At 36.5% G+C, this 24,505-nt stretch overlaps 3 protein-coding genes across 4 annotated transcripts; 2 read left to right on the forward strand and 1 right to left on the reverse strand.

Moving 5' to 3' along the window:
• Positions 1-411: 411 nt before the first annotated feature.
• Positions 412-1,150, reverse strand: dmac1 (distal membrane arm assembly complex 1). The gene is made up of 2 exons (XM_031323056.2): positions 718-1,150; positions 412-634 (listed from the first exon to the last, which is right to left on the reverse strand). Exons 1-2 carry the CDS (start codon positions 926-928, stop codon positions 570-572), a joined length of 276 nt encoding a protein of 91 aa, XP_031178916.1. The 5' UTR covers positions 929-1,150; the 3' UTR covers positions 412-569.
• Positions 1,151-1,472: 322 nt separating this feature from the next.
• LOC116066869 (biotinidase-like) lies at positions 1,473-22,945 on the forward strand. Of its 2 annotated transcripts, XM_035992779.1 has the most exons (7): positions 1,473-1,962; positions 4,284-4,433; positions 4,590-4,741; positions 4,856-5,033; positions 5,130-5,729; positions 5,801-6,101; positions 22,489-22,945. In XM_035992779.1, the coding sequence occupies exons 1-6, from the start codon at positions 1,744-1,746 to the stop codon at positions 6,071-6,073; spliced, it is 1,572 nt and encodes a 523-aa protein (XP_035848672.1). In that variant the 5' UTR covers positions 1,473-1,743; the 3' UTR covers positions 6,074-6,101; positions 22,489-22,945. The 2 variants fall into 2 exon arrangements, with proteins under 2 accessions (XP_035848672.1, XP_031178902.1); XM_031323042.2 differs by lacking the exon at positions 22,489-22,945 and having other exon boundaries at positions 5,801-6,105.
• On the forward strand, positions 19,014-22,495 carry btd (biotinidase). Its single transcript, XM_035992780.1, has 6 exons — positions 19,014-19,229; positions 20,726-20,875; positions 21,027-21,178; positions 21,282-21,459; positions 21,526-22,125; positions 22,204-22,495. Exons 1-6 carry the CDS (start codon positions 19,080-19,082, stop codon positions 22,474-22,476), a joined length of 1,503 nt encoding a protein of 500 aa, XP_035848673.1. The 5' UTR covers positions 19,014-19,079; the 3' UTR covers positions 22,477-22,495.
• Positions 22,946-24,505: the final 1,560 nt, after the last annotated feature.

The raw sequence follows: 24,505 nt of genomic DNA on the forward strand, positions 1-24,505 counted from the left end.
ATATTTCTAAAGTTTATGTGGTTGTCGTGAGGCCCTATGCCGCATCATTCTCTTAGGAATCAGGACGGCTCTGAGCAAATGTCTTAACTTACACTGCATTCCCCTTTATTTAATGTTGTCATAATGCAATAGGTTTGTTTTGTCTGCTTAAAATCAACCAGATGACTCAAATTGGGTTTATATTTAATTGTAGTATTGTCAATACTCACTCAGTCGTGATAAAGTATGAATTAAATGTTTTTTGCATTGCATGCATATAAGAAATTACTATTTAAAACTGTGTTTTTATAACAATGTAACGTTGACAGATATAAAATTGCCTTTTTAAAGAATATGATCTCTTTAATTTTTAATTCAACCAATCAAAAGCTTCCAATACTGCTTGGTTTAGTCATACAATGACAACAATAATCAAATATGATGCTTTTTACTGTCATAATAATGCAAACGCAACATAGCTTTACAGACTCAAGAGCAGCTTCTTCTGTGTCATATATTGTATATTAATTTTGGCTTGCAGTCCATGTTTGAGCTAGCTATTGATGCTGTTATGAATTTCTAAGCAGGCTTCACGTCTTCCTTTGCGCTTTTCCTACCGGGTCAGCGATGATAACAATTCCCCATGCAGCCAGACCTGAAAGATAAAACACAGGTGTGCATTTTTTGCTTAAAAAGACAAGTAATGTTACCTAAAAGTCAGAGTATTGCATAACTTACTAGCAGCAAATGTAATCTGTGCCACTGTGCCAACAGAGGTAGGTGCACCTTGTCGCATCACTCTCCGGGCTGCATTGAACACATAAGCTCCAGACAGGATCAAACCCCCGCCGGAGATGAGCCGACAGCTCCAGCAGCTCTTAAACATCTGGCTGGGTTTTGACACGGGGACATCGGCTCCTCCCGTTGGTGCCTCTGGTGCAGTTGACATATTGCACTAGGTGTGTGCTAACGCTAATACACTTTCTGGTATAACGTTATGTATGGAGCGCCAGACAAACATGAAAACATAAACAAGAGTCCGTTTCTAGAAATCGTCCTCATATGTTTAAATAATTAGTCCACATGAAGGGCAAAGTTACTATTGAAGTATATCTCTGGTCCTGCTCATGCTGGCTGCAGGAAGGTCGGATTTATAAAGTGTTTCCGGGTTATGTGGTTTCCTGTCTTGTATTTCCAAAATAAGTTTTTTGTTTATGTACCGCTGCCGGTGTTACTGTTAAAGTGGTGACTGAATTCACTGGTGACATGATTATTACTGTAGTCCTCGTTTTGAACTAAGTTGTAGTTTAAAGAGATCCCTGTGAAACAATGTGCAGGATGGTGATGTCTAAAACTACATTAAACGTAACGTTAGGCTACATAAACAAAGTAATCGGAACTTATTTCTTGGTTATGAGGACACGCCAACGTCACATCTTGAATATGTCACCAGTTAATTTAGTCACCACTTTTAAAATAATAATAATAATTTAGTCACCACATCAACCTTAACACACCGGTTGTCGCTATGTCTATACGGCCTATGTGCTGTAAATAATCTGTTTTCTGTGATCCGTTTAAGGCAGGATATGTAGCTAGGCTATGTGAAAATGTAGGACATCGACCTGCTGCACAATCTACGATCGTCGATCAGGGTGTTCAACGCACCTCCGTTTCAGTTTAAAAAGTCGTGTCGCTACGTTTTGTCGGGGCTGAGTGGCGTAATTAGACAGTCTGGGTAACATTTCTCACGGGAAAGAAACAATGTGTTTGTTCGTTGTTGTTTTTTGCAGTTTGGCTTTAACGTCGGCCGTTAATCAAACAGAATCTGATGTGGACTCCTGGTATGTTGCTGCTGTGTATGAGCACAACTTAATCCTGAACCCGGAGCCTGATGTCCCCCTGTCCCGCCTCGATGCCCTGCAGCACATGCAGAAAAACCTGGATATCTACGAGGAGCAGGCTGCCCGGGCTGCTCAGCAGGTATGGTCAGGTCAGGTCAGGTCAGGAGAGAGTTAATTTTTTTGTTTTTCAGTCAAAGAAACAATGCTGCTTTTTGGTCACTTCATAAATAACAGTATATCCAGTATCTTTGAGATCCTTGAAAGGAAGAAAAGCTTTCAAAGACTTCAATTTGCTTCAAAAGAGAGTAACTCAAAGAAAGTCAACGTTGTCACATTTCTCATTGACTATATTGTTTGCTGAAACAGTGAACAAATATTACATTTTTGTTTAGAATCAGAAACGGTTTATTTCCAAGTAGGCTAGGCCTATACAATTTGATTAGGTGATGATGACGTGCATTACAATAAACACTGCAACAGTATTGTGTAAATATAAAACAATTGTAGCCTACAGTTATGCAGGCATGTGCAAATTATTGTCCATGGGATATGTTCACAGTGTAATTAGCCTATAAGTACAACAATATGTGCAAGAAGGGATATCGCAAGGATGTGCATTAATGTAATGCAAATCGTCAGGAGTGGATCAGGATAAGAGTCAGTGGTTCCGGGCCTTGTTGATGAGGCCATGCAGCTGCAGTTTGGAAGAAACTCTGGTCCTGATGGACTCATTAAAAATGTTTGTGTCTGGGGTGGAAGGGGTCAGCTAGAATCTTTCCTGCCCGCCTCAGGGTCTTGGAGGGACGGCAGACTGCAGCCAATCACTTGCCAAACATTGCAGTTGTTATTAACTCAAACTGTACATTGCAGTCCTTGGACCCTTTAGCCCAATTTAAGTCTCAGATATCACTGCCGTTGTCACTTGCTATAATTGCAGATAATCATTATTTTAAGTTACCTGAGCTTGGATCATAGCCAAAGACCACTTCATTTAAGATTTGTTTGGGTTCAGTTTTCGTGCGTGCGTGCGTCCACTTGAATTTTCAAATATCTCGAGAACTGTTCATCCGATCTACTTCACACTTGGCTTTCTGGTTTCCCCGCAAAATACCCACGCTAATTAAATCCATGCTTTAAAGTTACTTACTTTAACCTTATGCTACTAACTCAGCCTGTTTGGAAGTTAATACCTCTGCTGAAGTGTTAAATTCATAAACAATAATATTACTGTAATTAAGGGTCCCAAAACGGGCTACTTGTGGACGGATGTGTTGCAGCATGTTGATTTTTGGTAGACTAGACCTATTTTGCATGCAAATGACATGAATAATAATTATCAATAAAAAAAACACATATGCCATATGTTAAATGGAATAATTTATTTATACCCAAATCCTACCAAACTGACTTGTCCCAGATGAGCAAGTACACACATTGACATGGAACACAAATCACAACACACACACACACACACACACACACACACACACACACACACACATGGGCCACGCAGCCTGACCTTGGCACCTGCTTCTCTAGTGGAGGAAGCAAACAGACAACAGGGTTAACAACTAGCGGACTACAGAGGATAACGGAGTTAACAACTAGCATACTATTATGGAGGATAACAAAGTTAACAACTCCTTTTCGAATGACAAAGTTAACAACTAACTTAGTTAGCCAGCTAGCAAAGTCAAAGGACAATTAAAGCGAATTGCTGACATGTTCACAAAGAGAGAAACACCCCATCCCACAGTGGAGGGTTCAGCACTGGTCCAGAGATGAGTTAAATTGTGTTTTAAAAATTTGGCTTTTGCCATGATATATAATTCGTACCCAGATAATGAACTAATGTAATGTAACCAAGGGAGCACATTAGTACATTATTACTGGCTTTCAACTGAAACATTTGGATGTGGTTTCCTAGTTAGGCTTCAAAATGGCGATATGGTAATGTTTGTGTGTGTAGTAAAAAATGAAAAATGTCACTATTGCAAATCCCGTTGAAATATGGTCTAGATGTGAACGTTCAATCAACGTCTTTAAACAGTCATCACATTCACGCCACATTCACCGGTGACCATAGTCTTTTTAAATGTCTTTATAATGGAAAAATGCTCATGCTATGAATTGCTGATATTAACAGTTTTCTAAGCTTGGCTCATACTCAGAGACCACTACATTTCAGAATCCATTTCTGTTGATAAGTTACTAAAAAGCACAGTCAGGATATTAGTAAATGAAAAGACCATTCATTAAACTTGTGATGGCAGGGTAGTTATGAATGCATCTATTACTGCAAATGAATCAGTGTTCCCAAGTAAACTCAGTCACCAGAAATGGATGTATTTCTCTGTATACTCACAAAAAGAAGCACATTTAATGCCACACAGTTCATGACTGCAGAATAGTACCAAAGCTTGTCTCATCTCTACTCTGCCCTCATCTTCTCTTGGTCAGGGTGCCCAGATCTTGGTGTTTCCAGAAGATGGTCTTCATGGTTTTAACTTCAGCCGTTCTTCCATCTCCGGCTACCTAGAAACCATTCCTGACCCGCAGCAGGAGAGCTGGAACCCCTGCACAGAGCCAGACAAATACAACAACACTGAGGTACACAATCATACTTTTTGACTTGATGTTGTTATTGAACGACCATTCTGACAGGATACACTGACATAGAGACACCACTAGGCTGCCCAGAGCCTTCACTAATGAAGCATCAGTCTTTGAATATAAATCACATTTGAGTGTGGTTGTGTTTTACAGGTTCTCCATCAGCTGAGCTGTATGGCCCGTCGTAACAACCTCTACCTGGTGGCCAACATGGCTGACCTGCAGCCCTGCCCCCTGAAGACTGACCCCTCCTCCTCCTGTCCCTCTGATGGACGCTGGCAGTTCAACACCAACGTGGTTTTCAGGTGCAGTGTAGACCTTAAAATAGAATTTTTTTTTAGCTAAAGTCTAGCATGTGCATCAATACATTATGTGATCTAGTTGTGTGTGATCTGTTCACAAAACCTTCTTTCATACAGGTCAGATGGTCTGCTGGTGGCTCGCTACCATAAACACAACCTCTACTTTGAGGAGGCCTTCGATACGCCGCTGCAACCTGAGATCATAACGTTTGATACACCTTTTGCTGGAAGGTTTGGCCTTATGATCTGCTTTGACATCCTGTTCCACAAGCCCACAGTTGCCCTGGTGGAGAAGGTAGAAAACAACCACTCATATTCTGTACCCAACTCTACATTCCTGTGTGTGGTCTTCTTTTTTCTTAACATCCTCCTCTTCTTGGACCCCTTTTAGGGTGTGCGTCAGCTGATCTACCCTACAGCTTGGATGAACCAGCTCCCCCTTCTGGACACGATCCAGTTCCAGCAGGCATTCAGCTTAGGTGCCAATGTCACCCTGCTAGCGGCCAACATTCGTAACGACCAATATAACATGAGAGGAAGTGGTATCTACACCCCTTTTTCTGCCACCTACCACCACGCCCAGAAAGGAGACCCAGAGGAGGGCAGGCTGCTGGTGGCCAGGGTGCCGGTCTTAGACCCACTGTGGGTGGGGCAGAGTGTAACCACAGAGGAGGGGTTAGTTAGGAGTGAGTCCACATCATCTACAGCTACAGACACTGGATTCTGTCACCAAGAGAGCTGTTCTGATTCTCCCCCTCCTGAAACTGCTTCATCAGTTCCTCCCTCCTCTGCCACCTTCATCTCATCTATGATGTACGATCCCTTTACATTTGTCCTCTTGAATGAAACAGAGGGCAAAGTGAATGTGTGTAATGGCACCTTTTGCTGTCACCTGCAGTACTGGCGGTTACCACAGGGCAGCAGTAAAGAGCTCTACGCATTGGGAGCATTTGCTGGAACACACACTGTGAACGGACGCTACGGCCTCCAGGTATGAATGAGAATAATTTTGGATATTTTAAAAAGGAGACGGTTGTCACAGTTATCACATCTCTGTTGCAGGTGTGTGCGCTAGTCCGCTGTGCAGGGTTGGACGTCAGTTCCTGTGGACAGGAAGTGGAAGAGGCTGAGTCTAAAATGGACTTTGTGTTGGAGGGGAAGTTTGGGACCAGATATGTGTACCCATCAGTTTTGGCTAGCAAGATGGTCCTGGAGCAACCAGAGCATCTGGAAACAGCTGCAGATGGCAGAGTGACCATGAAACACTCAAACATGACTGGTGGCCTGGTCACTGCCTGTCTGTACGGACGAATGTATCACCTGGACAATGAATGAACTGCTTTGGAGTATATAGGTGTATCAGGAGATCACTACAAAATGCATTTCCTGCATAAAATGCTTGTGAATGTTGAAAAGCTAAATTTCTAAAGCTAAACTGGAGGTGAAGAAGTGAGAATAGTTGGAAAAGTGGGAATGGTTTTAATTAGTATGAATTTTTGTTGAATAATACCAATTATGTATCAAACTAAAGTGGATTATTTAAAAAAAAAAATTGAAAAGCTGTCGCTACACTGAAGTCTTAAAAAAGTCATCGTATAGTAAGTTGACAAAAGTGACAAAGAAATCATAGTATAGTATGTCGAAAAAAGTGATAAAAAAGTCATAGTATAGTATGTCGAAAAAAGGCAAAGTATAGTATGTCAACAAAAGTGATAAAAAAGTGATAAAAAAGTCATAGTAGTTTGTCGTAAAAAGTGATAAAAAAGTCATAGCATAGTATGTTGAAAAAAGTGATAAAAAAGTCATAGTAGTTTGTCGAAAAAAGTCATAGTGTAGTATGTCAAAAAAGCAATAAAAAAAAGTCATAGTATTGTATGTTGAAAAAGCGATAAAAACGTCATAGTATAGTATGTCGAAAAAAGTGATAAAAAAGTGCTCAATGGTATTTTTTGCCTCAAACTGCGCCTTCCAGGCAGCTAACCCTAAACATAACCATTGCCGCGCTGAGACGTCAGGGGCAAAAAACACGAAAGACCTAAAAAAGGCTCGATGGTGTTTTTTGCCTCCAACATAGTATGTTGAAAAAAGTGATAAAAAAGTCAAAGTATAGTATGTGGAAAAAAGTAATAGTATAGTGTAAGGGAAATATTCATTATCATTATTATTATTCTGTTATCACTTGTTTTTTGTATTTTCACCTGTGTGACTAGAACTATTGAACTATATAGTTATCATTTTAAATTGGCTAAATGTCCTTGACAAGATAAGAGGTTTCAACTGACACCTGAAGGGAGGATTTCTCGAGGCCTTAGGAGGTCTGAGAAACAAACTGATAATGTGTAACTGCCAAGGTAGTGATGTAATGAAACTTGTCTTTTGTATAAAGTATCTGTGGGACTGCCTCACAGACAGATTTTTTACAGACTCTGACACTCTGTGAACTGTTTCTTCTTGTGCACAAGAATAAAAATACAACAAAGACATTTGACTCAAGATCTTTATTGAACAAATCCTTGTTACCAAAATTTCCTTTACAATAGTATGTCGAAAAAGTGATAAAAAATATCATAGTATAGTTAGTCGAAAAAAGTGATAAAAAAGTCATAGTATAGTATGTTGAAAAAAGTGTTGAAAAGTCATAGTATAGTGTGTCAAAAAACATGATAAAAAAGTCATAGTATAGTATGTCACAGAAAGTCTGGAAGAACATGCAAAATATTATATTTTGCACAAAAGGGACATGCCCAGACTGGGGATCAAATCAAAGGTCAGATCCTGCAGTGTTTATTTGCAGGAGTGCAAACCACTGGCCACTGTGCAACCAAGTTAAACACATTGATTAGTCATGTCATAGTACGTCCAAAAAAGTGAAAAAGTCATAATATAGTACAAAAAATTGATAGCATAGGATGTCAAAAAAAGTAATGAAAAGTCGTATTATAGTATGTCGAAAAAGTCATAGAGTATGTCAGAAAAAGTGATAAAAAATATCATAGTATAGTTTGTCGAAAAAAATGATAAAAAAGTCATAGTATAGTATGTTGAAAAAAGTGATAAAAAAAGTCATAGTATAGTTTGTTGAAAAAAAGTCATAAAAAAGTCATAGTATAGTTTGTAGAAAAAAGTCATAAAAAAGGCATAGTATAGTATGTCAAAAAAAGTGATAAAAAAGTCATAGTATTGTATGTCAAAAAAAGTGATAAAAAAGTCATAATATAGTATGTCGAAAAAAGTGATACAAATGTCAATATAGTATGTCGAAAAAAGTGATAAAAAAGTCATAGTATAGTATGTCAAAAAAAGTGATAAAAAAGTCATAGTATAGTATGTTGAAAAAAGTGATAAAAAAGTCATAGTATAGTATGTCAAAAAAAGTGATAAAAAAGTCATAGTATAGTATGTTGAAAAAGGTGATAAAAAAGTCATAGTATAGTATGTCGAAAAAGTCATGGTATAGTATGTCGAAAAAGGTGAAAAAGTCATAGTATAGTACAAAAAATTGATAGCATAGGATGTCTAAAAAGTAATGAAAAGTCGTATTATAGTATGTCGAAAAAAGTCATAGAAGTCATATACAGTATGTCGAAAAAGTGATTAAAAGAAGTCATAGTATAGTATGTCGAAAAAAGTCCTAAAAAGTGATAAAAATGTCATAGTATAGTATGTCGAAGAAAGTGATAAAAAAGTCATAGTGTAGTATGTTGAAAAAAGTCATAGTATAGTATGTCGAAGAAAGTGATAAAAAAGTCATAGTATAGTATGTTGAAAAAGTCAGAAAAGTCATAGTAAAGTATGTCGAAAAAAGTGATAAAAAAGTCATAATGTAGTATGTTGAAAAAAGTCATAGTATAGTAATAAAGTATCTGTGGGACTGCCTCACAGACAGATTTTTTACAGACTCTGACACTCTGTGAACTGTCTCTTCTTGTGCACAAGAATAAAAATACAACAAAGAATTTGACTCAAGATCTTTATTGAACAAATCCTTGTTACCAAAATTTCCTTTACAATAGTAAGTCGAAAAAAGTGATAAAAAGTCATAGTATAGTATGTTGAAAAAGTCATAGTATAGTATGTCGAAGAAAGTGATAAAAAAGTCATAGTGTAGTATGTTGAAAAAAGTCATAGTTATAGTGTGTCGAAAAAAGTGATAAAAAAGTCATAGTGTATGTCGAAAAAAGTTACAAAAAAGTCACAGTATAGTATGTCACAGAAAGTCTGGAAGAACATGCAAAATATTATATTTTGCACAAAAGGGACATGCCCAGACAGGGGATCAAACCAAAGGTCAGATCCTGCAGTGTTTATTTGCAGGAGTGCAAACTACTGAGCCACTGTGCAACCACGTTAAACACATTGATTAGTCATGTCATAGTACGTCCAAAAAAGTGAAAAAGTCATAGTATAGTACAAAAAATTGATAGCATAGGATGTCGAAAAAAGTAATGAAAAGTCGTATTATAGTATGTCGAAAAAGTCATAGAGTATGTCAGAAAAAGTGATAAACAATATCATAGTATAGTTTGTAGGAAAAAGTCATAGTATAGTATCTCGAAAAAAGTCATAATATAGTTTGTCGAAAAAAGTGATAAAAAAGTTATAGTATAGTAGGATGGGAGCCAGAGCCTTCAGCTATCAGGCTCCTCTCCTGTGGAACCAGCTCCCATTCTGGGTTCGGGGGGCAGACACTGTCACCACATTTAAGATTAAACTGAAAACACTCCTCTTTGATAAAGCATATAGTTAGGGAGTGAGGAGATCCAGAAATGCTTGTTAATAACTTAGCTCTGGGGAGTTTACTCCCCGGAGTCCTTATGTTTCTTTTCCCAGCGTTTTTCGTTGGATCTGGATGGCACCTAGAACTTGGTTTCAGCTGTCGCCATGGTCCTGCTTCAGTTCACCCTGCTACGCTCCACGGTGCCCTGCTGCGTCCTGCTGTACCTGCTACATCCAGCCATGCCCTGCTGTGCCTACATAGTGCAATGCCCTGTAGTGCCCTGCTATGACATGAACTACTATGACTACTATTTCTTAGTCACTGTTCCATTATCTTTATTGTGACTATTATTTCCACTGTTCAGCACATCCCCAACCGGCACCGTCAGACACCACCTACCAAAAGCCTGGGTCTGCCCGAGGTTTCTTCCTAAAAGAAGTTTTTCTCATTACTGAGGTTTCTTCCTAAAAGGGAGTTTTTCCTCGCCACTGTCGCACTGAATGCTTGCTCTTGGGGGAACTACTTGAATTGTTGGGGCTTTATAAATTATAGAGTGTGGTCTAGACCTAGTCTATCTGTAAAGTGCCTTGAGATAACTCTTGTTATGATTTGATACTATGAATAAATTGAATTGAATTGAAATAGTATGTTGAAAAAAGTGATAAAAAAGTCATAGTATAGTTTGTGGGAAAAAAAGTCATAAAAAAGTCATAGTATAGTTTGTAGAAAAAAGTCATAAAAAAGGCATAGTATAGTTTGTAGAAAAAAGTGATAAAAAAGTCATAGTATGGTATGTCGAAAAAGGTCATAGTATAGTATGTCAAAAAAAGTGATAAAAAAGTCATAGTATAGTATGTCAAAAAAGTGATAAAAAAAAGTTATAATATAGTATGTCGAAAAAAGTGATAAAAATGTCAATATAGTATGTCAAAAAAAGTGATAAAAAAGTCATGGTATTGTATGTTGAAAAAAGTGATAAAAAAGTCATAGTATAGTATGTCGAAAAAAGTGATAAAAATGTTAATATAGTATGTCGAAAAAGTCATGGTATAGTATGTCGAAAAAAGTGAAAAAGTCATAGTATAGTACAAAAAATTGATAGCATAGGATGTCTAAAAAGTAATGAAAAGTTGTATTATAGTATGTCAAAAAAAGTCATAGTAGAGTATGTCTAAAACTTTGATTAAAAAAAAGTCATACGCAGTATGTCGAAAAAGTGATTAAAAGAAGTCATAGTATAGTATGTCGAAAAAAGTCCTAAAAAGTGATAAAAATGTCATAGTATAGTAAGTCGAAAAAAGTGATAAAAAGTCATAGTATAGTATGTCGAAAAAGTCATAGTATAGTATGTCGAAGAAAGTGATAAAAAAGTCATAGTGTAGTATGTTGAAAAAAGTCAGAAAAAAGTCATAGTATAGTATGTCGAAAAAGTGATAACAAAGTCATAGTATAGTATGTCGAAAAAAGTCATAGTTATAGTATGTTGGAAAAAGTCAGAAAAAAGTCATATTATAGTATGTCGAAAAAGTGATAACAAAGTCATAGTATAGTTTGTCGGAAAAAATGATAAAAAAGTCATAGTAGTTTGTTGAAAAAAGTCATAAAAAAGTCATAGTATAGTATGTAAAAAAAGCGATAAAAAAAGTCATAGTATTGTATGTTGAAAAAAGTGATAAAAAAAGTCATAGAATAGTATGTCGAAAAAAGTGATAAAAAGTGAGGCACGATGGTGTTTTTTGCCACCAACATAGTATGTTGAAAAAAGTGATAAAAAAGTCAAAGTATAGTATGTGGAAAAAAATCATAGTATAGTGTAAGGGAAACATTCATTATCATTATTATTATTATTATTCTGTTATCACTTGTTTTTTGTATTTTCACCTGTGTGACTAGAACTATTGAACTATATAGTTATCATTTTAAATTGGCTAAATGTCCTTGACAAGATAAGAGGTTTCAACTGACACCTGAAGGGAGGATTTCTCGAGGCCTTAGGAGGTCTGAGAAACAAACTGATAATGTGTAACTGCTAGCTTATTAAGAAACTCCTTATATGGTCAAGGTAGTGATGTAATGAAACTGTTCATTTTCAATGTGTGTGTCTTTTGAATAAAGTACCTGTGGGACTGCCTCACAGACAGATTTTTTACAGACTCTGACATTCTGTGAACTGTCTCTTCTTGTGCATAAGAATACAAATACAACAAAGACATTTGACTCAAGATCTTTATTGAACAAATCCTTGTTACCAAAATTTCCTTTACAATAGTATGTTGAAAAAAGTCATAGTAGAGTATGTCGAAAAAAGTCAGGGTATAGTATGTCGAAAAAAGTGAAAAAGTCATAATATAGTACAAAAAATTGATAGTATAGGATGTCGAAAAAAGTAATGAAAAGTTGTAGTATAGTATGTCGAAAGAAGTAATAGAGTATGTCAAATGAAGTGATAAAAAAAATATATATAAAAATTAGTATAATATGTCACAGAAAGTCTGGAAGAACATGCAAAATATAAACAAAAAGGACATGCCGAGACTGGGGATCAAACCAAGGGTTAGACCCTGCAGTGCTTATTTGCAGAAGTGCATACCACTGAAACACCATGCAACCAAGTGAAACTCATTGAATAACAGTCATATCATAGTATGTCGAAAAAAGTCATAGCATAGTATGTTGAAGAAAGTGATAAAAAAGTCATAGTACAGTATGTTGAAAAAAGTCATAGTACAGTGTGTCAAAAAGCATTAAAAAAAAAGTCATAGTATAGTGTGTCGAAAAAAGTGATAAAAAAGTCATAGTATAGTATGTCAAAAAAGTTATGGTATAGTATGTAGAAAAAAGTGATAAAAAAGTCATGGTATAGTTTGTCGAAAAAAGTCAAAAAAGTCATAGTATAGTATGTTGAAAAAAAACGATAAAAAAGTCATGGTACAGTATGTCGAATAAAGTGATAAAAAAAGTCTTAGTATAGTATGTTGAAAAAAGTGTTGAAAAGTCATAGTATAGTGTGTTGAAAAAAGTAATAAAAAAGTCATAATATAGTATGTCGAAAAAAGTGATAAAAATGTCAATATAGTATGTCGAAAAAGTCATGGATAGTATGTTGAAAAAAAGTGATAAAAAAGTCATAGTAGAGTGGTATGTCGAAAAAGTGGTAACAAGGTCATAGTATAGTATGTCGAAAAAAGTCATGGTATAGTTGTTGAAAAAAGTCATAGTATAGTATGTCGAAAAAGTCATAAAAAAGTCATAGTATAGTATGTTGAAAAAAGTCATAAAAACGTCATAGTATAGCATGTCGTAAAAGTGAAAAAAAAGTCATAGTATAGTATGTCGAAAAAAGTTATGGTATAGTATGTCGAAAAAAGTGATAAAAAAGTCATGGTATAGTTTGTCAAAAAAAGTCATAAAAAAGTCATAGTATAGTATGTCAAAAAAGTCATAAAAAAGTCATAGTATAGTATGTTGAAAAAAGTGAAAAAAGTCAATGGTATAGTATGTTGAAAAAAGTCATAAAAAAGTCATAGTATAGTATGTTGAAAAAAGTCATAAAAACGTCATAGTATAGCATGTCGTAAAAGTGAAAAAAAAGTCATAGTATAGTATGTCGAAAAAAGTTATGGTATAGTATGTCGAAAAAAGTGATAAAAAAGTCATGGTATAGTTTGTCAAAAAAAGTCATAAAAAAGTCATAGTATAGTATGTCAAAAAAGTGAAAAAAAGTCATAGTATAGTATGTTGAAGAAAGAGATAAAAAAGTCATAGTATAGTATATTGAAAAAAGTGATAAAAAAGTCATAGTACAATATGTTGAAAAAAGTCATAGTACAGTGTGTCAAAAAGCGTTAAAAAAAAGTCATAGTATAGTGTGTCGAAAAAAATGATAAAAAAGTCATAGTATAGTGTGTCAAAAAAGTTATGGTATAGTATGTAGAAAAAAGTGATAAAAAAGTCATGGTATAGTTTGTCGAAAAAAGTCATAGTATAGTATGTTGAAAAAAACGATAAAAAAGTCATGGTACAGTATGTCGAAAAAAGTGATAAAAATGTCAATATAGTATGTCGAAAAAAGTGATAAAAAAGTCATAGTATAGTATGTCAAAAAAAGTGATAAAAAAGTCATAGTATAGTATGTTAAAAAAAGTGATAAAAAAAGTCATAGTATAGTATGTTGAAAAAAGTGATAAAAAGTCAATATAGTATGTCGAAAAAGTCATGGATAGTATGTCGAAGAAAAGTGATAAAAAAGTCATAGTAGAGTGGTATGTCAAAAAAGTGGTAACAAGGTCATAGTATAGTATGTCGAAAAAAGTCATAAAAAAGTCATAGTAGAGTGGTATGTCGAAAAAGTGGTAACAAGGTCATAGTATAGTATGTCGAAAAAAGTCATAAAAAAGTCATAGTATAGTATGTTGAAAAAAGTGAAAAAAAGTCAATGGTATAGTATGTTGAAAAAAGTCATAAAAAAGTCATAGTATAGTATGTCGAAAAAGTGAAAAAAAAGTCATAGTATAGTATGTCGAAAAAAGTTATGGTATAGTATGTCGAAAAAAGTGATAAAAAAGTCATGGTATAGTTTGTCAAAAAAAGTCATAAAAAAGTCATAGAATAGTATGTCGAAAAAGTGAAAAAAAGTCATAGTATAGTATGTTGAAAAAAGTTTTAAAAAAGTCATAGTGTAGTATGTTGAAAAAAGTGATAAAAAAGTCATAGTATAGTATGTTGGAAAATGTGATAAAAAAGTAATAGTATAGTATGTCAGAAAAAGTGATACAAAAAATAAAAATAAAAAATAGTATAATATGTCACAGAAAGTCTGGAAGAACATGCAAAATATAAACAAAAAGGACATGCCGAGACTGGGGATCAAACCAAGGGTTAGACCCTGCAGTGCTTATTTGCAGAAGTGCATACCACTGAAACACCATGCAACAAAGTAAAACTCATTGAATAACAGTCATATCATAGTATGTCGAAAAAAAGTCATAGCATAGTATGTTGAAGAAAGTGCTAAAAAAGTCATAGTATAATATGTTGAAAAAAGTCATAGTACAGTATTTAGAAAAAAAAAAAGTCAATATTATAGTATGTTGAAAAAAACTATGTACTATGTCGAAAAAAGTGATAAAAAAGTCATAGTATAGTATGTCGAAAAAGTCATAGTAGAGTATGTCAAAAAGCGTTAAAAAAAAAGTCATAGTATAGTGTGTCGAAAAAAGTGATAAAAAAGTCATAGTATAGTGTGTCGAAAAAAGTGATAAAAAAGTCATAGTGTAGTATGTTGAAAAAAGTCAGAAAAAAGTCATAGTATAGTATGTCGAAAAAGTGATAACAAAGTCATAGTATAGTATGTTGAAAAAGTGATAACAAAGTCATAGTATAGTATGTTGAAAAAAGAAAAAAAAAAGTCATAGTGTAGTATGTCGAAAAAAGTTATGGTATAGTATGTCGAAAAAAGTGATAAAAAAGTCATGGTATAGTTGTTGAAAAAAGTCATAAAAAAGTCATAGTATAGTATGTCGAAAAAGTGATAAAAAGTCATAGTATAGTGTGTTGAAAAAAGTGATAAAAAGTCATAGTATAGTGTGTTGAAAAAAGTCATAGTATAGTATGTCGAAAAAGTGATAAAAAGTCATAGTATAGTGTGTTGAAAAAAGTGATAAAAAAGTCATAGTATAGTATGTCGAATAAAGTGATAAAAAGTCATAGTATAGTGTGTTGAAAAAAGTCATAGTATAGTATGTCGAATAAAGTGATAAAAAGTCATAGTATAGTGTGTTGAAAAAAGTCATAGTATAGTATGTCGAAAAAAGTGACAAAAAAGTCATAGTGTAGTATGTCGAAAAAAGTGATAAAAAAGACATAGTATAGTATGTCAAAAAAGGGATAAAAAGTCATAGTATAGTATGTCGAATTTTTTTAATAAAAAAGTAATAGAATAGTATGTCGAAAAAAAGTGATAAAAAAAGTCCTAGTATAGTATGTTGAAAAAAGTGATAAAAGTCATAGTATGGTATGTCGAAAAAGTGATAAAAAAGCATAGTATAGTATGTCGAAAAATGTCATAAAAAGTCATAGTATAGTATGTTGAAAAAAGTGATGAAAAAGTCATAGTATAGTGTGTCGAAAAAAGTCATAAAAAGTCATAGTCGTCGTATGTCGAAAAAAGCGAAAAAAAAAAAAAAAAGTCATAGTATAGTATGACAAAAAAGTCATAGAATAGTATGTCGAAAAAAAGTGATAAAAAAGTCATAGTATAGTATGATGAAAAAGTCATAATATAGCATGTTGAAAAAAAGTGATTAAAAAGTTATACTATAGTGTGTCAAAAAAAGTGATAAAAAAGTCATAGTGTAGTATGTTGAAAAAGTCATGGTATAGTATGTTGAATAAAGTGACAAAAAAGTCATAGTATAGTATGTTGAAAAAAAGTAATAAAAAAGACATAGTATAGTATGTTGAAAAAAAGTGATTAAAAAGTCATAGTATAATATGTCAAAAAAGTGAAAAAAAGTCATAGTATAGTATGTCGAATTCTTTTAATAAAAAAGTCATAGAATAGTATGTCGAAAAAAAGTGATAAAAAAGTCCTAGTATAGTATGTTGAAAAAAGTCCTATTATAGTATGTTGAATAAAGTGATAAAAAAGTCATAGTATAGTATGTTGAAAAAAGTGATAAAAAAAGTCATAGTACAGTATGTCGAAAAAAGTGATAAAAGTCATAGTATAGTATGTCAAAAAAAGTTATAGTAGAGTATGTCGAAAAAGTGATAACAAGGTCATAGTATAGTATGTCACAGAAAGTCTGGAAGAACATGCAAAATATAAACAAAAAGGACCAGCCCTGACTGGGGATCGTATCAAGTGTCAGAGCCTGAAGTGTCTATTTGGAGCAATGCGAAGAAAAAAAGTCATAGTATAGCGTGTCAAAAAAAAGTGATAAAAAAGTCATAGTATAGTATGTCGAAAAAAACGATAAAAAAAGAAAAAAGTCATAGTATAGTATGACGAAAAAGTCATAATATAGTATGTCGAAAAAAAGTCATTAAAAAGTTATAGTATAGTGTGTCAAAAAAGTCATAGTATAATATGTTGAAAAAGTCATAGTATAGTGTGTCAAAAAAACTGAAAAAAGTCATAGTATATTATGTCGAATTTTTAAAATAAAAAAGTCATAGAATAGTTTGTCGAAAAAAGTGATGAAAAAGTCATAGTAGAGTATATCGAAACAAGACCATTTTGCAGAGCCACGCTCGCTGCGTCTGACCTTAGCGCTAGCCAAGACGATTGTGAATGGTTTAAATAAATGCAAATGTGTGTGGTGTAGCCAGACCTTACTCCACAGCACGCAGATAGGACCGTGGTAAAGTTGGTTTTATATTGGACATTGGATATTCGACACATTCGAAAAATCTATTATGCGGCTTGCCATTTTGACCTATTCATGTCAAAATACTTCTGATGAACTCAGCTAACCCCCCTACACATAACACAAAGCTTCTTTTCTCAAAAAATCCATCTGTTAATTTTTTAAATATTTTTTAAATGTAAATAAATGCTATAAATCTATTATGCAGGTTGACCTTTTGACCTATTCATGTCAAACCACTTCTGATGAACTCAACTAACTTCCCTACACATAACACAAAGCTTATTTCTTTTTAAAAAAGATACTTTGATTTTTAAAATATTTTTTAATATTAAAAAATGCTGTAAATCTATTATACGGCTTGACCTTTTGACCTATTCATGTCAAACCACTTTTGGTGAACTCAGCTAACCCCCCTACACATTGCACAAAGCTTCTTTTCTCAAAAAAAACATCCTTCAATTTTATAGAATTTTTATTAGACAAAAATTTCGCAAATTACGCACAAACAAATTTTTGTAGGTAACTATGAAAACACCAACTTTGACATATCTCAACCAAAATAAATGCTACCAACACGAAACTTTAGGTCCTAGTTTGCCATGACCCTCTGGGAAGAAGATCGGCCATTAAGGGGCGCTGTAGCCGACGTAGACCATTTTCGGCCCTTCTACTCAATCAATGTTAATGGGATATTTGCAACGGCAACGTACCACAGACCTTGCGGCTCACACGTCGATATTTACTGACGTTTGCCTCCTCACCGTTACGCTTTGGGTCCCACTTTCGCGCGCTCCCCGGGTCGTCGGGGGCTACTCACGACCCTGTCATAACTGCTTGCAGTTCTAGTTATTTATTATTTTTCACACAGTGTACATTGAAACAATTCTTCTGGAACATGTACCATTCCGGTTGCTGGAGTGCAGAGATCTTGGAACCATCTTCTGCATGAGTCAAATTGGGTCTACAAAGATAAAATAAAATAATAAAAAAAAAAAATTGAGAAAAGAAGCTTTGTGCAAAGTATAGGGGAGTTAGCTGAGTTCACCAAAAGTGGTTTGACATGACTAGGTCAAAAGGTCAGGCAGCATAATAGATTTATAGCATTGTTTTACATTAAAAAATATTTATAAATCAAAGGATGGGTTTTTTGAAAAAAGAAGCTTTGTGCAATGTGTAGGGGGGTTAGCTGAGTTCACCAAAAGTGGTTTGACATGAATAGGTCAAAAGGTCAAGCCGTATAATAGATTTATAGCATTTTTTAATATTAAAAAATATTTTAAAAATCAAAGGATCGTTTTTAAAAATAAATAAGCTTTGTGTTATGTGTAGGGAAGTTAGTTGAGTTCATCAGAAGTGGTTTGACATGAATAGGTCAAAAGGTCAAGCCGCATAATAGATTTATAGCATTTTTTTACATTAAAAAATATCTATAAAATTAACAGATGGATTTTTTGAGAAAAGAAGCTTTGTGTTATGTGTAGGGGGGTTAGCTGTGTTCATCAGAAGTATTTTGACATGAATAGGTCAAAATGGCAAGCCGCATAATAGATTTTTCGAATGTGTCGAATAGCCAATGTCCAATATAAAACCAACTTTACCACGGTGCAGATAGGTCTGGCAAAGAGAGACTACCTGGCAACACTTGGAATATACGTAAACAAGAAAGCAGCAGGTTGGATTAGCCTGACTGGCTAGCTACTTGTTTGTCTGTTTGCATTTGTGGTAATACTAGGCGTTCTGATTCATGTCCTGTGGCCTAGTCATAGTCATCAGTTGTGCCCTATGCTAAAATTCAGCTGGCATTTATAGCCTACATGTGACATCACTCATGTGAGATTTCAATCTGTGTGGAAAACTATGAGACATATCCACTTTGTATAATGTCACTGGCAGTCGTCCAGCGGTTCACAAAACCACAGTTATGTTATGTAACTTCCAATAAGTAGGCTATTTGAAAATGTAAGACATGGAGCTGCTGTACAACCTATAACTGTAAATGTGACTCCAGATTTATACAGTAAACAACACTGTTTCACAAGGGGAGCTTCTTATCACTAAACCAGTCAGCTCTGTTTACCTCAGCCTCTAGTAGGACTTCGAACCCCTGATGAGAGGCTATGGTAACCAAAAAAGTAACGTGTTGCGTTAACTGATTTCAACATTGTTGTCTATCATCGAAGACTGGAACAATGTTTTGATCGTTGTCGTCAGTTTTTCTTTAATTTCAGCCGTTGTTCAGACAGAGCCTGTCATGGACTCCTGGTATGTTGCTGCTGTGTATGAGCACAACTTAATCCTTAACCCTGAGCCTGATGTCCCCCTGTCCCGCCCTGAAGCCCTGCAGCACATGCAGAAAAACCTGGATATCTACGAGGAGCAGGCTGCCCAGGCTGCTCAGCAGGTATGGTATTCAGTATTAAGTACTTTGTCCTACATATCACAATTTTTCCACTAAAAACTTTCCACTGGAAAGCATTGGTCTATGTTCAGATGTCACTGCAGTTGTCACTTCATAACAAGAGACCACTATATTTAAGAAGTTTTCTGTTTGATCAGTGACATAAGTTACTAAAAAGCACAGTCAGGATAATACCGTATCAATAAAATGACCATTACTTAAACTTGTGATAGCAGGGTAGGTATGAGCATATAATACTGCCAACGAGTCAGTGTTCCCAAGTAAACTCAGTCATCAAGAATTCAAGGTTCTTTATTTATCATGTGTACAACAATAACAGAAGCAGTCGTTGGCGAGGAAGGCCTCAGAAGGACTCATTTGCAGTAATATATGCTCGTAACTACCCTGCTATCACAAGTTTAAGGAATGGCCATTTTATTATATATATATATATATATATATATATATATATATATATATATATATATATATATATATATATATATACTGCAAATGAGTCCGTGTTCCCAAGTAAACTCAGTCATCAGGAATTCAATAACAACAATAACAGAAGCAGTCATTAGTCATGTTTCCATCAACGTATTTGCATGCGCATTTTGAAGTATCGCATTAGAAAACGGCAAAATCGACTTCTGCTTTGGGGAGAAAAGCTGCTCCATTGTGCATTCTCCTTTTATATACACTTATCTTGAGGCCACGAGATACTATCTTGAGGCCACGAGATACGTATCTCGAGGCCACGAGTTACTATCTTGAGGCCACGAGATATGTCTCTCGAGGCCACGAGTTACTATCTTGAGGCCACGAGATACTATCTTGAGGCCACGAATTACTATCTCGAGGCCACGAGATACTATCTTGAGGCCACGAGATAGTTATAATTAATTTTTTTTTACAAAGTGGGACCAGGGGGGCTCCGTACTTGTGGGACAAGGTGTGTAGTGGAGCTGCGGTGCGCCTGTGCCTCAGCCATGTCGGGTATATTGACAAAATGGTTCAACAGCTTGAATCGTATGGCCCTGCACACCGCGTATACACAGTGGTGAACGGTTGTCTTGCTGACACCAGATGTCTCTGACACAACCCTGTATTCTGCACAGGTGGCCAACTTGTACAATGCTACCTCTCTCCATTTAGCCAAAAAATGTAGCTTCTAAACTCTTTGATTTAACAAGCCGGTTTGCTATCTACAACAATTCATACCATCAAGCGTAGTCTAGTTTATTCACTCTAAACCAGTTGATGGAAACGCTTCTAATTCGCTTTTCTTTTTTTGCGACATTTTAAAAGTTTGCTTAAAATTCGCTTGACAATTAGATGGAAATATGACTACTGGCGATGAAGGCCTCAGGCACGAATGGATGTATTTCTCTGTATACTTACATAAAGAAGCTCAGTTATTGCCACACAGTTCATGACTGCAAAATAGTAATGAAGCTTGTCTCATCTCTACTCTGCCCTCATCTTCTCTTGGTCAGGGTGCCCAGATCCTGGTGTTTCCAGAAGATGGTCTTCATGGTTTTAACTTCAGCCGTTCTTCCATCTCCGGCTACCTAGAAACCATTCCTGACCCCCAGCAGGAGAGCTGGAATCCCTGCACAGAGCCAGACAAATACAACAACACTGAGGTACACAATCATACGACTTGATGTTGTTATTGAACTACCATTCTGACAGGATACACTGACATAGAGACACCACTAGGCTGCCCAGAGCCTTCACTAATGAAGCATCAGTCTTTGAATATAAATCACATTTGAGTGTGGTTGTGTTTTACAGGTTCTCCAGCAGCTGAGCTGTATGGCCCGTCGTAACAACCTCTACCTGGTGGCCAACATGGCTGACCTGCAGCCCTGCCCCCTGAAGACTGACCCCTCCTCCTCCTGTCCCTCTGATGGACGCTGGCAGTTCAACACCAACGTGGTTTTCAGGTGCAGTGTAGACCTTAAAATAGAAGCTGTTTAGCTAAAGTCCAGCAAGTTGACCAATAAATCATTTCCTAGTGTTCTGTTTACAAAACCTTCTTTCATACAGGTCAGATGGTCTGCTGGTGGCTCGCTACCATAAACACAACCTCTACTTTGAGCAGTCCTTTGACACGCCGCCGCAACCTGAGATCATAACGTTTGATACACCTTTTGCTGGAAGGTTTGGCCTCATGATCTGCTTTGACATCCTGTTCCACAAGCCCACAATTGCCCTCGTGGAGAAGGTAGAACACAGACACTTATTCCTGTGTTTGGTTTTCTGTTTTCCTAACATTGGCCTCTCCTTTTAGGGTGTGCGTCAGCTGATCTTCCCCACAGCCTGGATGAACCTGCTCCCCTTACTTGATTCAGTCCAGTTCCAGCAGGCATTCAGCTTAGGTGCCAATGTCACCCTACTAGCGGCCAACCTTCGTAAAGACCAATATAACATGAGAGGAAGTGGTATCTACACCCCTTTTTCTGCCACCTACCACCACGCCCAGAAAGGAGACCCAGAGGAGGGCAGGCTGCTGGTGGCCAGGGTGCCAGTCTTAGACCCACTGTGGGTGGGGCAGAGTGTAACCACAGAGGAGGGGTTAGTTAGGAGTGAGTCCACATCATCTACAGCTACAGACTCTGGAGTCTGTCACCAAGAGAGCTGTTCTGATTCTCCCCCTCCTGAAACTGCTTCATTAGTTCCTCCCTCCTCTGCCACCTTCATCTCATCCATAGATCACGACCCATTTACATTTGTCCTCTTAAACGAGACAGAGGGCAAAGTGAATGTGTGTAATGGCACCTTTTGCTGTCACCTGCAGTACCGGCGGTTACCACAGGGTGACAGTAAAGAGCTCTACGCATTGGGGGCATTTGCTGGAACACACACTATGGATGGGCGCTATGCCCTGCAGGTATGAATGAGAATATTTTTTTATATTTTAAAACTGCTTAATGAGACTCTTATCACATTTATCATATCTCTGTGGCAGGTGTGTGCACTAGTCCGCTGTGCAGGGTTGGATGCCAGTTCCTGTGGACAGGAAGTGGAAGAGGCTGAGTCTAAAATGGACTTCCTGTTGGAGGGGAAGTTTGGGACCAGATATGTGTACCCATCAGTTTTGGCTAGCAAGATGGTCCTGGAGCAGCCAGAACATCTGGAAACAGCTGCAGATGGCAGAGTGACCATGAAACACTCAAACATGACTGGTGGCCTGGTCACTGCCTGTCTGTATGGACGAATGTATCACCTGGACAAAGAATGAACTGCTTTGAAATAGAAAAATATCAAATACATTTTTAAAACTGAAAAAAATCTAATGTTCTGACCAAGAGTGGGTATGTTGTTACACATTTGTCTTTTGTCATATACGTTACCAGTGTGCGTGAGTGACAGCCATCCATGTCTGCTATGATAGCCTGAAGAAGAACTCTGAATTACATCTAAATATATCTGTTTAATGAACTTCCTGACTGCCAGTGGCAGTAACAAAGTGTATGTGTTGAATGTCAATCACATTCTGTTTCCATCACAGTTCTCACTTGGATTACCTGGCTACTAGTCTTCATCAAAGGAATTACATTTCCAGAATAATTGCCTGAGCCATGTGCCGGATGACCCTCACCTCCACTCTCTGTGTGTTGCCGTTCACAAAATCCCTTCAATCCGGGAAACAACAAACTTCGAGCTAGCAAGTTACATGCTGAAAATGGCAACTTTTGAAGAAAATTTGGATTGTGCAATGAGGCAGTCCTGTTTGTTTTTTTAGGGGAATGATTTTAAAGATTTACAAAGAATATGTTTACGGCATTTACTATCTAACTAGGACGTTTTGGGACCGATTTGCGGGGATTGCTGTGGACGAAGTACACACGGCGATACACTGGTAAGAACAAATGACGTTTAACCACGTATCCAGCTAATTTAAATAGCTCATGTTACTGTATTGTGTAAACCAGTAAACTGGCGATTTTAGACCCTGTTTAGGGTCTAAAATCGCCAGTTAGAGTTTGCGAACTTGTCTGTTAATGACTGAGGACAAACAATTACAGGTTCAAAGGGCTTGAAACAGGTTTAATATCCTGTGTCGCTGTCGCCGATGCCATGCACCTGTAACCCAGTCAAGGAAAGGGTTAACAGAAACATAATGTTGGCCAATTTGAGAGGTTGTGCCAGACTCCCGCCTTTGGCTGAAGTGTGTTTTACAGTAACCGCAGCCCAGCTGGCGCACGCATATGTGACGTCATGAAATCGGCGTAACTATTTATACCCGCGCTGGTGGTCACGACACTAGTTGCAGTCTTCTCCTGAACAGAGGTGGCACTAATGAGGAAAGGCTACAGACGTTGCTCTTTCTACGGACTAGAAGAAGAAGAAAAAGATAAACAACGGCAGAACTGGCAGCAGCATTGCCGTCAATGCTTCGATTTGATTCGATGACCTACTTGGTGGGATCAAGCCTTTCATTCACCATAAAAGAACTCATCTTAACCCAGTAAGTTTACAAGAGAGACTAGCAGTCACTGTGAGAGTCCTGGCATCCGGTTGTCGGCGAACCCGTTCAGGCCTCCCGTTTCCACTTTGTCGCGCGCCGCTGAAAAAAAAAGAGCTGTGCGCGACCTCTGCTCACGCGCCATAAATCAGGCGCGCCGGCAGGATATTACGTCATTTTGACATCACAATGGCGCGCGCCACCTTGGATGCGTCTAGTGTAAAAGACCCTTAATTCACCTCTGAGTCTCTATCTAATCTGTCAGAGGTAGAGCAGGAATGCGGTTGTGAAGTTTAATGTTTGTAGTCCCCAGAGAAGAAGTTGGTTATTTCATGGCGCAGATTAGAACCCAAATTGAAACATAAGCAACTAAAATTGTTGACTGTTAGAACATTGTGTCAAATTGGTTGTTATTACTGTGACTTATAAAGTGTCAGGTTTAGTTCCATCATAGTAAATCTAAATCTTTAAAATCATTCCCCTAAAAAAACAAGCAGGCCTGGCTCATTGCACAATCCAAATTTTCTTCAAAAGTTGCCATTTTCAGCATGTAACTTGCAAGCTCAAAGTTTGTTGTTGTTTCCCGGATTGAAGGGATTTTGTGAACGGCAACACACAGAGAGTGGAGGTGAGGGACATCCGGCACATGGCTAAGGCAATTATCCTGGAAATGTAATTCCACTCCGTCTTTATAAACTATCTTTTTAATAAACTGTCTGTACACTTACAAAGTTCTCAATGCTTTGGTTTACATGTAGGCACCCTAATTATGCTACCGTGGAAGTGTGGTGCTATTTTGAGC

Source organism: Sander lucioperca, chromosome 16 (assembly GCF_008315115.2).
Source record: "Sander lucioperca isolate FBNREF2018 chromosome 16, SLUC_FBN_1.2, whole genome shotgun sequence".
Taxonomy (NCBI): domain Eukaryota; kingdom Metazoa; phylum Chordata; class Actinopteri; order Perciformes; family Percidae; genus Sander; species Sander lucioperca.

Bases quoted from the DNA above. Each gene is read 5' to 3' on its own strand.
- LOC116066869 (XM_035992779.1), top strand. From the start codon at position 1,744: ATGTGTTTGTTCGTTGTTGTTTTTTGCAGTTTGGCTTTAACGTCGGCC. The intron at 4,434-4,589 runs GTACACAATCAT...TGTGTTTTACAG, and splicing joins ACAAATACAACAACACTGAG to GTTCTCCATCAGCTGAGCTG. The intron at 5,034-5,129 runs GTAGAAAACAAC...GACCCCTTTTAG, and splicing joins CAGTTGCCCTGGTGGAGAAG to GGTGTGCGTCAGCTGATCTA.
- dmac1 (XM_031323056.2), bottom strand. From the start codon at position 928: ATGTCAACTGCACCAGAGGCACCAACGGGAGGAGCCGATGTCCCCGTG. The intron at 635-717 runs GTAAGTTATGCA...TTTATCTTTCAG, and splicing joins ACAGATTACATTTGCTGCTA to GTCTGGCTGCATGGGGAATT.
- btd (XM_035992780.1), top strand. From the start codon at position 19,080: ATGGACTCCTGGTATGTTGCTGCTGTGTATGAGCACAACTTAATCCTT. The intron at 19,230-20,725 runs GTATGGTATTCA...TCTCTTGGTCAG, and splicing joins CTGCCCAGGCTGCTCAGCAG to GGTGCCCAGATCCTGGTGTT. The intron at 20,876-21,026 runs GTACACAATCAT...TGTGTTTTACAG, and splicing joins ACAAATACAACAACACTGAG to GTTCTCCAGCAGCTGAGCTG.